The sequence below is a fragment of the Dendropsophus ebraccatus genome, unplaced genomic scaffold (assembly GCF_027789765.1).
Source record: "Dendropsophus ebraccatus isolate aDenEbr1 unplaced genomic scaffold, aDenEbr1.pat pat_scaffold_761_ctg1, whole genome shotgun sequence".
NCBI classification, from domain to species: Eukaryota; Metazoa; Chordata; class Amphibia; order Anura; family Hylidae; genus Dendropsophus; species Dendropsophus ebraccatus.
In genome coordinates this window covers 63227-78298 of record NW_027210360.1, presented here as the reverse complement: position 1 = coordinate 78298, position 15072 = coordinate 63227, and the positions used below count along the sequence as shown (strand labels likewise).

General features: G+C 41.4%; 1 protein-coding gene across 1 annotated transcript in view; it reads right to left on the bottom strand.

Moving 5' to 3' along the window:
- Nucleotides 1–474: 474 nt before the first annotated feature.
- LOC138779815 (polypeptide N-acetylgalactosaminyltransferase 4-like) overlaps nucleotides 475–15072 on the bottom strand; it is a gene marked incomplete at its 3' end in the record, with an annotated part of 43940 nt that continues 29342 nt past the window's right edge. The window contains exons 4-7 of the mRNA XM_069956634.1: nucleotides 13853–14042; nucleotides 9418–9603; nucleotides 1692–1809; nucleotides 475–652 (exon numbers count right to left, since the gene is read on the bottom strand). Coding sequence (XP_069812735.1) covers nucleotides 475–652; nucleotides 1692–1809; nucleotides 9418–9603; nucleotides 13853–14042 — 672 coding nt within the window. The remainder of the gene's footprint in view (nucleotides 653–1691; nucleotides 1810–9417; nucleotides 9604–13852; nucleotides 14043–15072) is intronic.

The following is a 15072-nucleotide window of genomic DNA, read 5'->3' as shown; positions in this document are numbered from 1 at the left end:
TAAGACTGCTACTGCAAACTCCAATGAAACCCATTGGTTGTGTGTTCCGCTGTGTTTCCCAGCAAGGCAGCCTCATGATACAATTGGAAGTTAGGCAAGCCCACTCCTCCATCTACCTTCCTCTTTGTGAGAGTAAAGAACTTAGTGCATGGTTTACAGGAGCCAGAGATAAACTTAGAGATAATTTTCTGTAATGTTGAGAAGCTGGACAAACACACACCGGGACTGTTTGGAACACACACACACATAAGATTCCTTATGGTGAAGTAAAGTAATATACCTGAGTTTTCACAAAATGAGTATTAACACATCCACTAGACTGCAAGACATATACCATTATATTACTATATAGCTTTGGCTTATATTACTTTGAATGAACATATACTGTATATTTTAACAATTTCTTACACGTCAAAAGAATGGGCAAAAAGTAGTGTGCTTATTTTTATTGAGCAAAAAATACAATATAAATACCGTTTCTAGCTGGTGGGTTTCTGTTGTAAAAATGCTCCTTATAACCATCCATCCACACTTCAGCAGCACGAGCAGTATTTTGTAAAAAGTTTGGTCTAGCATAAGGAGCCATCTTAGGAAAAACATGTCCGACATGCGAACAAGGATGGATCTCTAAAGTCCCACCACACTGCCAAACCTGTAAAAGATTAGAATATATAAAAAATTATACTATGTAATCAAGAATCAACATGTCAACCCACCGTAAGGGTGAAAAAGATAATAAGTAAAAAAATGAGGCTGCATAAACATGTACACCCTTTAAAGGGGTACTCCAAGATAAACTAACTTGTCTCCTATCCACAGGATAAGGCACAAGTAAGAGATTGCGGGGTTTTAACCTCCTTTCCTGCCCCCCCGGCGATCTCCATATGGACCTGTGGCTCCTTTCTTATGTATACAGCCCACGGATACGGCCTGTGATCCGTGGCTCTATTCATTTCTATGGAGCCACTGGAAAGAGCAGAGTGCTGTATTTGGCTCTATCCAGCAGCTTCATTCATTCTCTATGGAGCCACCAGACACAGCTGAGTACGGCACTCGGCTCTTTCGAACAGCTCCATAGAATGAATAGAGCTGCGGGTCACATGCCATACCCACGCCTCTGATCAAAACAAAGGAGCTGCAGGAGGATATGGGGACCCCAGAAATTTCTACTTGTGCCCTATCCTGTGGGTAGTGGACTAGTTAGTTTTAATACTTTGTTGATATACTGGCTTAGCATTTCTATAACTTTGATCTTATTCTCGGGAAGCCATGCTTTTATTCATGTGGAGGTATATTTTGGGTCTTTGTCATGCTGAAAAAGGTAAAGTTTTAGTTAGTTCTCTTTTTAGTACAAGCTTGAAAGTTGTGTGCCAAAATTGACTGACATTTGGAACTGTTCATAATTCTATCTTGAGTATAGTCCCAGTTCGAGCTGCAGAAAAAAACAGACCTAAAGCATAAACTTTTACTGGGAGTATGGCTTTGCACCAAACAGAACTTGAATTATGGTGAAGAATAACAACCTTGGTCTCATCAGAACATAGGTTCTTGCTTTTGGGAGACTTGACATAGGTCAAGGTACAATCTAGTTGCTATTGGCAACTGTTCCATGGTTTCTCTAAAGAAAAATTGATGTCTCCCCCTATATACACAATTCTGCACGAACCTAGTAGGTTTATAAAGATACATACTCTGAATGACAGTTCCAAGTTTTCACCACCCCATACTTCCATGCCCATGTCATAAGTTCCGATGTATTCAAAATATTTCTTGCTTACAGCAAACAGTCCACCCGCCATAGTTGGAGACCTGAAAACATACAAAAAAATATATATAAAATTATATTGCCACCCACAATCGCTGAAGCTTAGTGACTTGAGACTTAATAGGCAGAATTGCTCCTTACAACTGAAAAAGTTAACCCATTATATGACAATTATCTTGAAATATTATACTGCCTTACATTTAATCAAACGTAAGCTTACAATGCAGGCTGTGTTTTCTCTGTGAACAATTAAGGCCAACTATCCAACAACTGTAGTGTCAATTGTGCCAAACACAGTGCACATCCTGTTTGGCAGTTTACGCACAGAAATAGGTTTCATTTTAAAGAGTCACTGTCTTATTTTTTTTTTTTTTTTTTTTGCAGAAATCAATAGTTCAGGCGATTTTAAGAAACTTTGTCGTTGGGTTTATTAGCCAAATATGCCATGATCTGCATTCAAAAAGACTTTTCCCAGGTCCTTCCCTCCCTCCTCTTTTCCACTCACTGCAAAATATCAGGACATTTTGTCTTTTTGCATCAGACCCAACCCTGTCGGTTCTATAGAGAGGGGAGGGGGGACAAGGAAGGAGGGAGATTAGTCGGCAGCAGAGAGCAGAGAACAAAGGATTACACAGCTCGGAGCTCCATGAAAGTATTCAGAGGTCAGAGAGGTTAGTTCTGATGTCAGAGGAGATAACCAGGTGATGTAACTGTAAATGAACTCTTTGTTGTCCTGTTTTGGTGCCTCATCTCCCTCACCCCTCCCATCTCCATACACAATGAAGAAGACAGGGGGAGAGCTTCAAACTGCTTTTTCATGATAAAAATGCATTTTTCGGCTAATAACCCCAATTACAAAGTTTCTTAAAATCGCCTGTACTATTGATTTTTGCAAAAAAGAATTAAAACGTCAGCGACACTTTAAATATATTATTGTGGGTTCCCCTTCTTAGCCATATGTGTGTAAATATATGAACCCTGATGTTTTTCTCACATGTCAAGCCCTGGAGCTGGTGTAGGAGGCCCCAGGGCCGGGCGCTCTTAAAATCTGTTGTTGCTAACAGTAAAAATAAAAATATATTATATACATATACACACACACACACACACACACACACACACACACACACATATATACATACACACACACAGAAAGTTAAAATAAGTTGGTAAATTAGTGATTTTAGAAATAGACGAGCAGCTGTTCTACAGCATTCTACAAAAATACATGCTGTGGACTAGTAGTATAACACTACGAACAGGTATCTTTAAGACTGTTGCACAAGTATTATTCTGTCAATGACAAACTTAGACTTCACAGTCTATTCCTGGAAGCATATGCCAGGTATAATTACAGTTAAGTAGCGACATAAATATTGTTCTGACAATTTAATGAAGTGCATACCACATCCATTACTCTTCAAATGAATTAAAGAAAGCAACAAAGACCTTATCACACTTTGATAAGGCGAACAGCAGCAGGTCTGTCAATGAAAAGCTTAGATATCTTTGGTTAGTGCTGGTGTCATGTTGGCAGCTTAACAAGTCAAACCGGAAAGCCAGCTTGTGGATACCAGAGATGTATTCAGGAGGATACTGAAGGAGAAAATTCATTTGGTCAAAGATTCACCTGCTAAAGCAACCTAGCACCTAAATATACACATACAAATGTATTTACAGTGGTGCCTTGGATTACGAGCATAATTCGTTTCGGGACTGTGCTTGTAATCCAAAGCCACTCTTAAACCAAAGCAAATTTTCACATAAGAAATCACTGATATGAAGACAATTGGTTCCACACCCCAAAAAATAATGATTATTCTGAATAACATGTAAAAACTAATAAAACTAACATTCAGAAACAGCAGAAAATATAATATTATAAGTTACTGTACAGTAATGGCAAGGATGGGAAACACAAGGGTGTACAGAGACTGCAGGGAGCATGAAGTAATGAGCAGGACAAATATGGGCACAGTATAGCAGCACTCTGTCCGGGGAGAGAGGGGTTACAGCTATATAGAGATTACCCCCACAGTCCTGTCCCCTGATGTAAGCCCCAGCCTGAAGTGGATCTGCTATGATTTGGAAGGTGAGTTCCTAGGTCAGAGTACAGGGCTGTAGACCCAGATATGCAGACCTTGCCCCTCCCCCACTCACGCTCCCACCCAGTACCGGGAGCTCTTAAACCAAAGCAATGCTCTTAAACAAAGTCACAATTTTGAAAAACTGTGAGCTCTTAAACCAAAACGCTCTTAAAACAAGTTACTCTTAAACCAAGTTACCACTGTATTTAAGATGAAATATTGCATAAATTTCAGCTTAAGGACAAGTGTATCCCTTTTCATCCACCCCCTATATTTTTCACAAATTAAAAGGATTAAGTTTGTTAAAATATGACTATTACTGGATCTGGACACACACACACACACACACACAGTATTCTCCTGTGTTTAAGACTTCTTTTTAACCCAGGAAAGTCATCTTAAAAGTCAGGGGTTGTCTTATATGCTGGGTGTCGTCTTATAGGGCGGGTGCTAAAAAACTTCGGAACTGGACTGGAGAATCTGTGGTCGCAGCATACAATTGGAGAAGATCAAAAACAGCTGCATCTCCACTGTATGCGGTGACCATATGAAGGGCAGAGCAAGCTGCAGGTGTCCGGGGTATGGAGAAAAAAAAAAAAAAAGATACGGTAGAGTGGCGCTGTGCCCAAAAAAAACCATCTCTTTCACCTGTCTGGCCTTTTTTGTAATCTACCGGTATTACTGTACCTCTTTCTCTGCCTCTCAGATCTAGCTGCTGTCTGAGTTTTTTTTCCCTAAATTTGGTGCATTGGAAGAGGGATAGTCTTATACAGCGAGTATATCCCAAACTCTATATTTTAACTGGAAAAATTGGGGGTCATCTTATACGCCAGAAAATACAGTATATATAAATGCTTGAACAGTTTGTAAATGTCCTATACTGTACCCATGAATATTCAATAGGAAAATTTGTTAAATTGGAATACTTAGCTTTTTTTGAAAAATTTAATGTTTTGTACAAATATACACAAGGAGAGATATTTAAGGATAAAATGTTTATTTATACAGAATCCCATTCAAAGCCCAGCTGTAATTTTGTAAATGAAAGTCAGAAAAGAATAGGAAGCCACTGCCTGGCAACATTTTACCGACTAGATGCTGGTGTATCTGCTTCTGTAATAAGACCGAAAACACAGGAGGGACAAATCACTAGGGGTCTCTATCACTATATTACATTTACACCAAATGCACCAGCAGGAAACTCATGTACATGAATGAGGAAATTGAGGTCAAGTCCAGGCTGATGTATATGGCTGAATGTAAAGCAAATATGCCCTAGAATTGAACCACTTCCCTGTAATGTATTCCAGGTCCTAATGCCTAAGGAATTTTCTTCATCCTTTTTCCATTACTGCCTTCCAAGCACTACAACTTTTTCTGGCTTTTACTGGAGGGGAAAAGTTGCAATTTTTAATGAAACCATTTTGGGGATCATATATCTTATTAACTTCTATCAACTCTTTTATGCATATTTGTTTTTGCATTTAATTTTACACAATTCAGCATATGGTAAAAATAACATTATTGTTTTATACTCTGTCAGTAGGATTGCAGTTTTACTAAAGTCATACTATTTTTTTTCCCTTCGTTTCTACCATATCAACACAGAAAAAAAAATTGTGTTGGTACATTTTTTTCATGAAAACCTCTAGTTTTTATTAGTAGCATTCTGGTCCACAAGTGAGTTTTTTCGCCCTGCGTTATGGGAGAGGGATTCAAAAACTACAGCAATTCTGTTTTATTTTTCGTACAGGATAAATAATAAATTAACTTAATGCTCGGGTCATTGGGGATGTGGTGATACCACGTACATGTTTTCTTTTATACGTTTTATGCAAGCAAAAAAAAAAAAAATGATATGTGAAAAGGGACTTAAAGTCTTACACTTACTACTAGACAGAGGTAGAGTTATAGGTGATAGAGTGCTGATCTCAGCGATCAGGTGCTCGTTTACTGAGCCTTCACACAGCCCGACAATTAATCCCGCTGAATAAACAAATAAGCTTTTTTTCTGGTTCCAGTCACTCTGGTTTGTTTTCATAAAGGAAGGGGGAGCATTTAAGAATTTGAAACAGTTTGAGATTCTGTCTAATAGAAGGAGTAAGAATGGGATGAGGGGGAACCTTGAGCTGATAAGGTTTTTTCCCCCCCTATTTAGGAAGAAAGGCGGGAGGGAAGGAAGGAAGGAGTGAGAGGAAAAAAATCAGACCTGATACAAGTATTGTAAAGTTCTGTATTTGTTTTTAAATAACAACAAAAAAATATATATCAGCTGAACCCAGCCACCTCTTAACTTTGTTTGCTCCTACAGTACATGCATCCACCACAACTCCTCTTTCCCAGTTAGCTGAGGGTTGGAGGACCTGCTCTCCTGATAGATGGTTATGCCAAGCACGTCTGACTTGGAGATGCCACTTTATAGAAAGCAAACAAGAGAGAAAGCAAACAAGAGAGACAATGCCTATCTAGCTGTCCCCAGATTCTACAGTTCTCAAGCTGCACTTAATCTAAAATTATGGGTCCTTTTACACAGCAGGATCATCTGGCAGATTATCTGTCAAAGACTTGAAGCCAAAACCAGGAATGGATTTGAAAAGAGGAGAAATCTCAGGCTTTCCTTTATGACCTGATCTTTGTTTATAGTCTGTCCCCGGCTCTGGCTTCAAATCTTTGGCAGATTATCTGTCAGATAATCTCTGTGTAAATTGACCCGTACTTCTTACCAAAACATGTAATCTCTTAAAGTGGACACACCGCAGACTGTGGGCTGAACCTGACACTCACCGCAAATTCAGCCATCAGACTATGGTGTGTGGTGTATGTTCGCCCCCCCCCCCCCTATAAGCCACTGACAGATGAGGTCGGTGGCAATAGGGGTTGGCCGTGATGGAAAAATCATGGCTAATCCCTTTGTTAGAAAAGAGATAAGCCACAGCTTATCTTGCTGCAAGTTACCCCTTCCCCTGTACACGTACCTGGTGTAAGGGGAGAACAGGTGGCGGGCATGTAACATAATAGATTGCTCGACCATCAGTTATTGAAGGTGTCGGGGGGGGGGGGGTTATGGCATCCACTACTTAAAGAAGCACTTCAGAATTTTATTTTCAATTTGTGCCCCTGCTATGCGCAGATGCGTATACTTACCAGCGATGGTCGGTGTCCCACTGTGCGGCTTTCTTACGATCCTGCAGCGCCATTCAAATTCCGTTCACGTCATCTCCCTTCTGACCCCTCTTCATTTTGATTAGAGGCCAGAAGTCACGCTCTTCCATAGAGATGCATTGGAAAGTGTGTCTTCCGGCCTTTAATCGACATGGAGACAGAAGCGTTGCAGTATTTTATTAAAACCATAGAGACTCTCTGGTGACTACAAACCTAAAAAGGTTGGTATCAACAGCATGTATGTACACATGCCATTGGTCTACTGCAAGATGAGATGAATTACCACAATTTTACAACATGGCTATGTCCAGTGTACATACAGCCTAATGTAATAGGCTTATTGTATTTCTCCAGGGTATTGTTATCTGATGCAACTAAAATAGTAAAAGAATAAATACCGTTCCTACAATCATTAGCTTGTATGGCTGGACTTTAAAGCCAAGCCTCAGCATTTCCACAAAGCACATGACTGTATAGGTCTAAACAACTATGATTTCTACTGCAGTGAGGTGGAACAGCACATATACTCAAGTAGTGTAGAATTACTAGCGAGACAGAGATTTCTTGTGGTATGGATCACATTTACTTGGCTCACATCACTTCTTCCTCTGTTTACTACAATAGCACTCTGTATAGAGCTTCTCTTTAAACAGCAGAAATAGGACAAAAAAAAAATGTTAAAGTACCTTTCACTAATATAAACGAGCCTTACACTATGAAAAAGAAATATGCGATAAAACCAATACATTTGATTAATTCGCTCTTAAGGGTACTTACAATTTGATTTTTGTTTTTAAATCCTAAATTTGATTTTCAAAAAAAAAAAAAAAAAAAAAAAAAAGTTCTGTCTGCAAAGGGCGCTAGCCGTTAGCGCCCCTCCCGAACGCATAGCTAGGAACAGCTGGGTTGGGGAGGGGATGCTCCCCTGCTGTTGGGAGATGTATTGGACACGGTGTTGCTGGGCACCTGGGCTACAGAAAGGTCTGAGGCATGACAGGTGCCGGGGGGGGGGGGACTGGGGAGGGGGCTGTGGTTAGGTGCAGCAGGGTTCAAGATAGCACCAGGGAATCATAGATAATTTTTAAAAATTTTAGATTAAATTTTTTTGCCATATCGCCCAGCCCTAAAATCAAGGCTTATTTATTTTTTTACAGATTTACAGTAAAAAAAAAAAAAAAAGAAACCATCTGCAACAGAAAGCTGCACTGTCCCCAGACCTCACATTTCACCAGTTATTGATCATTTCAATAACTACATTTACTTATTAACTTAAATCTGTGCTGCCTGCTTCAGAACTGTTTCATAGAGTAATTTACTATATATAGTTATCCATTGTTCGTGCAGATCCCATCCTTTTAGGGTACAAACCCACTTGACGTATTTGCTGCATGAATCAGTCTTAAAAATAAGCAGGCAAAACGCAGGTTGGCTTTATACGATTGTTCTGCGTTAAAATACGCAATTGCGTATTTTTGAAGCATGAAGCTTGTTGTTAGCAAAGCATCAGTTGTTAACAACCTGTGTGAAAAATGCATGTAGCTTCACGCTTCAAAAATACGCAATTGCGTATTTTAACACAGAACAATTGTATAAAGCCAACCTGCGTTTTGCCTGCTTATTTTTAAGACTGATTCACGCAGCAAATACGTCAAGTGGGTTTGTACCCTTAAGCTTTCTATTAGTCAGTAAATACCACGAGTGGATGAGACAAAAGCAGCTAGGCAATTCACTAGCACCGATGGACACCACTCACCCATACATGCACCGGTTTAGTGTTTATGGGTTGACGTATTTTCAGGGCTGGTAACAAACACAGATATGCTAAATCTATTAACAAATTTGCATAAAATGTTACCAGACAGGTCTAACAGAACAACTTTGATCAGCAGCTGTTCTTCCACTCTGCCACACAGAAATTTAGAGCTTACCATGCAGGTGGCGTAATGATTAGACAGCTAACATGAAGAAACAGCACCTTGTAGAAATATCACCATGATAACCTGTCTAGAGACTGTCTAGTTACTTTTCTGCTAATACAGTACGGATTTACTTAAAATGAACAACGCCAAGATATATGCGAATGTTCCCCTTAAAGAGAATCTGTCGACTATACTTCAATTTCCAAACTTCTGACAATGTTACAAAAGGTGCTAAGCCATGCTTATCAGTTTATGGGGTTTCAGATTTATTGTGGTGTACTAGCTCACCTGATCAAATAGCATTTTCAGCATCACCACTGCATATAAAGAATAAAAAAATTTGTTTGGATCTTTATAGGGCACATTCAGAAGTTCAGTTCTTTTATTATAAACCACAAGATTCTTTGGAAAATGTCAAAATACTGTGCAACACAGACAGTGTTAACCAGTGTTAACCATGTAGTTTAAAAAAAAAAAAAATTACCTTATAGGATCTATTCTAGACTTTCTTCTTTGACGCTCTTGTTCTGTAACGGCATGCCACTGAAAAGTCAATCGCCAGTCAAATCCACCAATCATAGGTTCACTAGTCTGCATATAAAACTCAAAGGTGTTCCAATCAATGGTGTCAATTACAGGACAGACGACTGCCGTTTCGTTTTCTCCAATTCTGTTAAAAAAACAAAACAAAAAAAAACAACAGTAGTTATAAATCATCGTCAAATGGTTTGTGGGTCTTGGGAGTGCATGAACTGTGATTACAGCCACTATTATAGAGATAAAATGAACCACTGATGTGAGCTATAAAACATTTGTTCCTCTGCTGCAAAACTTCAAGCAATCTTAAGTACAATATCCTGTGAATCTATCCTTATCCAAATGTGGTTAGTGAATGGGGTATTCAGAATTAAAATTACTTTTTGCATATGCAAAATATAAGGGAAAAAGTGTCAAATCACAGGGGGTCCAGCCTGTCTTTAGGACTTTGGAGCTGCGAGTCACACATAAGCACCGCTTCATTCTCTATGGCAGCTCCCAAAGGTGACCGAGTGTTGTAGCCAGCCATCTTCAGCAGCTCCATGAAGTGGTGGCAGTGACTTGCCACTCTGTTACATTTATAAAGATTCTGGGCCCGGTTCTGAAGATTGTAGGGGCCGCAGTGGTTGGATACCCTGCAATTTGACACTTATCCCCTTTAACTTTGAATATCCCTTTAATATAGTAACATATGTTTAACCCCTTCCCCCAATATGACGTCCAGGGACGTCATGAAAAGCAGTGGCAGAACGCATCATGACGTCCCTGGACGTCATGGCTTCCTTGCCTCCCCCCGCTGACCCTATCTAAGATCGAGCAGCAAGAGGAGGCCTCTTCCTGCTGCCTCTGCCCGGAGGGGAGCCGCGCTCCCCCCGGGCAGTTAACCCCATAAACACAGCGACCGCAGCGTCTATGGGGAGATTCCGTGTCCTCCCGCCGATCGGGCGGTGGGGGGAGGCTGCAGAACGTTGCCTCCCCCCACCGCCACTAACAGTGTGTCCACCGGCCCCCTCCCCTCGTCCTCCGATACCGGCGGATCGCCGCTATTACCGTTATAGCGGCGATCCGCCGCTCCCGGGCATTACCGGCGCCGCCTTATATCTCCCCCCACCGTGACTCCACGGTGGGGGGAGATGAAAATGTATCCCCCAGACCCCAGATCAGCCCCCCTAGTGGGCGATCACTATCCCTCCCCGGGCGGCCATCACATCCAAGATGGCCGCCCCCATCCCTGCGAACAAACGATGTTTGTTCGCAGGGATGGAAATGAATAAATGATCAAAGCCCCATGCTCTCCGCCACCGGAGGTAGCGGAGAGCATGGGGCAGTGATCAAGGACCCCCCGTGTGGTCCCGGAGCAGGCGATCAGCGGTATATACTATATACCGCTGATCGCCTGTTCCCAGTGCAAAACAGCACTTTTTTTCCCCTGTCACCATAAATAATTGGTGACAGGGGATAAAAAGTGATAGTGTCGCCCCCCCCCACCCCCCCAGTCACCCCCCTTCCCCATATACACTACCTGATCCAGGGAGGTCCGTCCTCCTCGGCGTCCAGGCTGATTCTGAAGTGCGCATGCGCTCCAGAATCAGTTATCTCGGAAAATTTAAAGTGACAGAGACCAATTTGGTCTTTGTCACTGAACTATGATTACTGTGATAGAAAATATCACAGTAATCATAGTAATACAGTGAAAATGAATGTATAAAGTACAAAAAGTGAAAAACATACAAAAAAAATAAAACACACACCCCTACCCCACATTACCCCTAACCCCCCCAGATTACCTGTAACCACCGCAGGTTGCCCGTAACCACCGCAGGTTGCCCGTAACCACCGCAGGTTGCCCGTAACCACCGCAGGTTGCCCGTAACCATCGCACGTTGCCCCTAACCACCGCACGTTGCCCGTAACCACCGCACGTTGCCCGTAACCACCGCACGTTGCCCGTAACCACCGCACGTTGCCCGTAACCACCCCGAATTGCCAGTGACCCCCTCCAGATGGTCTGTAATCAGCCCCGATTGCCCGTAACCCCCCAGATTGCATGTGACCACCGCACGTTGCCTCTAACTCACACACGTTGCCAGTGACCCCCTCCAGATTGCCCGAAACCACACCAGATTGCCGTAACCACCCAAAATTACATGTACCCACCCCTGATTACCTATAAGCACTTCAGTTTTTCCGTAACCACCCCATGTTGCCCGTAACCACCGCAGATTGTCTGTAACCCCCCCCCCAGGTTGCCCCTAATCACACGTAATTCCCCCCAGATTGCCTCTGACCACCGCACGTTGCCCCCGACCACCCCAAATTGCCAGTGACCCTCTCCAGATTGCCCGTAACAGGCAATCTGCCGTGGTAACCACCCCAAATTACAGGTACCCATCCCAGATTACCTATAAGCACTTCAGTTTATCCGTAACCACCCCACGTTGCCGGTAACCACCCCAGGTTGCCCGTGACCACCCCAGGTTGCCCGTGACCACCCCAGGTTGCCCGTGACCACCCCACATTACCTGTAATTTCATTTTTTTATTGTATTTTAGTAACTGCGCTATTCTAATAACTATTACTAGCTGCGGTTTTGCTCCAGCAAATTGGCGCTCCCTTCCTTCTGAGCCCTGATGTGTGCCCATACAGTGGTTTATGCCCACGTATGGGGTACCGTTTTACTCAGAAGAAGCTGAGTTACAGATTTTGGGGTACGTTTTTTCTCCAATTCCTCGTGAAATTGAGAAATTTTAAACTAAACGAATATATTATTGGAAAAATTCGAGTTTTTCATTTTTACTGTCTTATTTTGAATACTTTCCTCTAATACCTGTGGGGTCAAACCGCTCACTGCACCCCAAGATGAGTTCTTTGAGGGGTGTATTTTCCTAAATGGGGTGACTTTTGGGGGGTTCTATTCTGCTGACACTACAGGGGAGCTGCAAACGCACCTGGCGCTCAGAAACTTCTTCGGAAAAATCTGCACTGAAAATTCTAATTGACGCTCCTTCCTTTCTGAGCCCGGCTGGGTGCCCATACAGTGGTTTATGCCCACATATGGGGTACTGTTCTACTCAGGAGAACCTGTGTTACAGATTTTGGTATGCAGCTTCTCCCCTGTTCCTAGTGAAATTGAGAAATTTCAAACTAAACGAACATATTATTGGAAAAATTCGTGTTTTTCATTTTTACTGTCTAATTTTGAATACTTTTCTCTAATACCTGTGGGGTCAAAATGCTCATCCTACCCAAAGATGAATTCTTTGAGGGGTGTACTTTCGAAAATGGGGTGACTTTTGGGGGGGATTCTGTTCTGCGGACACTACAGGGGCACTGCAAACGCACCTGGCGCTCAGAAATTTCTTCAGCAAAATCTGCATTTAAAATGCTAATTGGCGCTCCTTCCCTTCTGAGTCCGGCTGTGTGCCCATACAGTGGTTTACGCCCACATATGGGGTACCATTGTATTCAGGAGAACCTGTGTTACAGATTTTGGCATGCTTTTTTTCTCATGTTCCTTTTGAAAATGAGAAACTTTAATCTAAACATATATATTATTTGAACATTTTTATTTTCGATTTTTTTACGGCCAAATTGTGAATACTTTCCTCCAGCCCCTGTAGGGTTAAAATGCTCATTTTAACCCTAGATTAATTCTTTAAGGTGTCTATTTTCCTAAATGGGGTCACTTATGGGGGTTTTCAGGATACCAGACTTCTAAATCCATTTAAAAAAAGAACTGGTCCCTAAAAAAAATCAGTTCTGGAAACTTTCACAAAATGTGATAATTTGCTAATAAATTTCTAAGCCCCATAACACCCTAAAAAAGTAAAAATATGTTTTCCAAATTATGCCAGAATAAAGAGGACATATTGGTAATGTGATTTAGTAACTAATTTATGTGCTATGACTTCCTTTTTTAGAAGCAGAGAATTTCAGAAGTTCATAAAATGCTAAATTTCCTACTTTTTCATGATATTTTGATATTTTTCACAAAAAACACACAAAGTAGTGACCAAATTTTGCCACTAATATAAAGTGCCATATGTGACGAAAAAACAATCTCAGAATCGCTAGCATACATTAAAGCATCACTAAGCTATAAGTGCATAAAGTGAGACAGGTCAGATTTTGAAAAATGAGCCTGGTCATTAAGGACAGGCTGCGGAGGCAAGGGGTTAACATTGAGCTTTTATTTATCAAAAAAATATAATATATTTAAAAAAAAAAGTGTGCACCATGCTTTCTCAACAGTTGTTACTCAAAGTGTCACTCAGACAGGTAAGATATACTCAAATTAAACTATCTATATTCTAGATGTAACACACCTTGACCCCTAGAGTTGCATATAGGGTGGGACTATTAATGAGGCTCTAGACACATACCTCTCAAGTAGTGGTTCCAGCCAACCAGGGACACATTCACAATGGCAGTCCAGGAATGTCAGCACATCACCAATTGCATAGGTTGCACCTATTAACCGCGCTCTGACAAGTCCTTCACGCTTTGTTGTCCTAATTAAACGCACTCTCTCAAGTGAACTGATGTAGTTTTCAAGCTGGGACTTCAGAAAAACTACAAAAAAAAAAAAAAAAAAAAGCACAGTGAAATTTTTGGTTATTTTTGAGATTTATTGTAAACCATTTTCATAGATCAATCCTGCAAAACAATCCATACGTTCTGCAATTCAATTATTATATATTTACTTCAAACCATTGTATATTAGGGTAAAACTTACTAGAACAGGGATAACAGTGAAAAGGTAGACACACGTGAAACAGCAATTGGATAGCAATGTTTCTATCCAGTGTTGAGCCTCTCAAGCATTTCTTAATGCTGGCTCCACACTGGAGCAGAAACGTAGCATCTTTTTAAGGCCTTAATATGGAATAAATTATGCTTTAAATCACAACTTTGGAGTGCTACATGACTTTGTTTCTACTAGATAGATAGATAGATAGTAGAGATGAGCGAACCTCGAGCATGCTCGAACCCGAACGTTGGCCAATGACTATATCCATGTTTTCCACATAACCTTAGGGTTTTATCCAAGTTCAGCAGCCACAGCTAATCAAATGCCGAACGATCGTGTTCGGATGGACTCCAGCATGCTCGAGGTTCGCTCATCTCTAATAGATAGTTATCATTTTGCCCCTGGGGAGATACGCTCCTGACAGAGGTGTCCAGCAGCGCTCTTCTACTCCCTCTTGCTATACATGAATGCTCAGCTTTGTTAGGCGATACCTAGCATACCTGTGTAGGCCTCTGCTGCAGCTAGTGCCCCCTTTTGTATATTAAAAGATTACATACTTTACACTAAGGGGGCCAGGAGCTGTATTGCTAATCTTGCCCTGACCATAGCTATGATTGGTAAAACCAATGTATATAATAAAAAAGTTAATTATTTAGACTCCTTTTCTGCAATCTTAGGAGTCTGTTCCCTTGGGGACCTAAAGAGTGGCGCAGGTTCCTCATTTTCTCCCACACACAAGCCTTCTATTAGGTCCAGACTGCGTCAAACCAGGCATAAGATACTGTCCAGATAATACCGACTCTTTCTGGTAATGGCACTAAAACTTGTGCCCCCCTTCTTTGGAAAGACTGA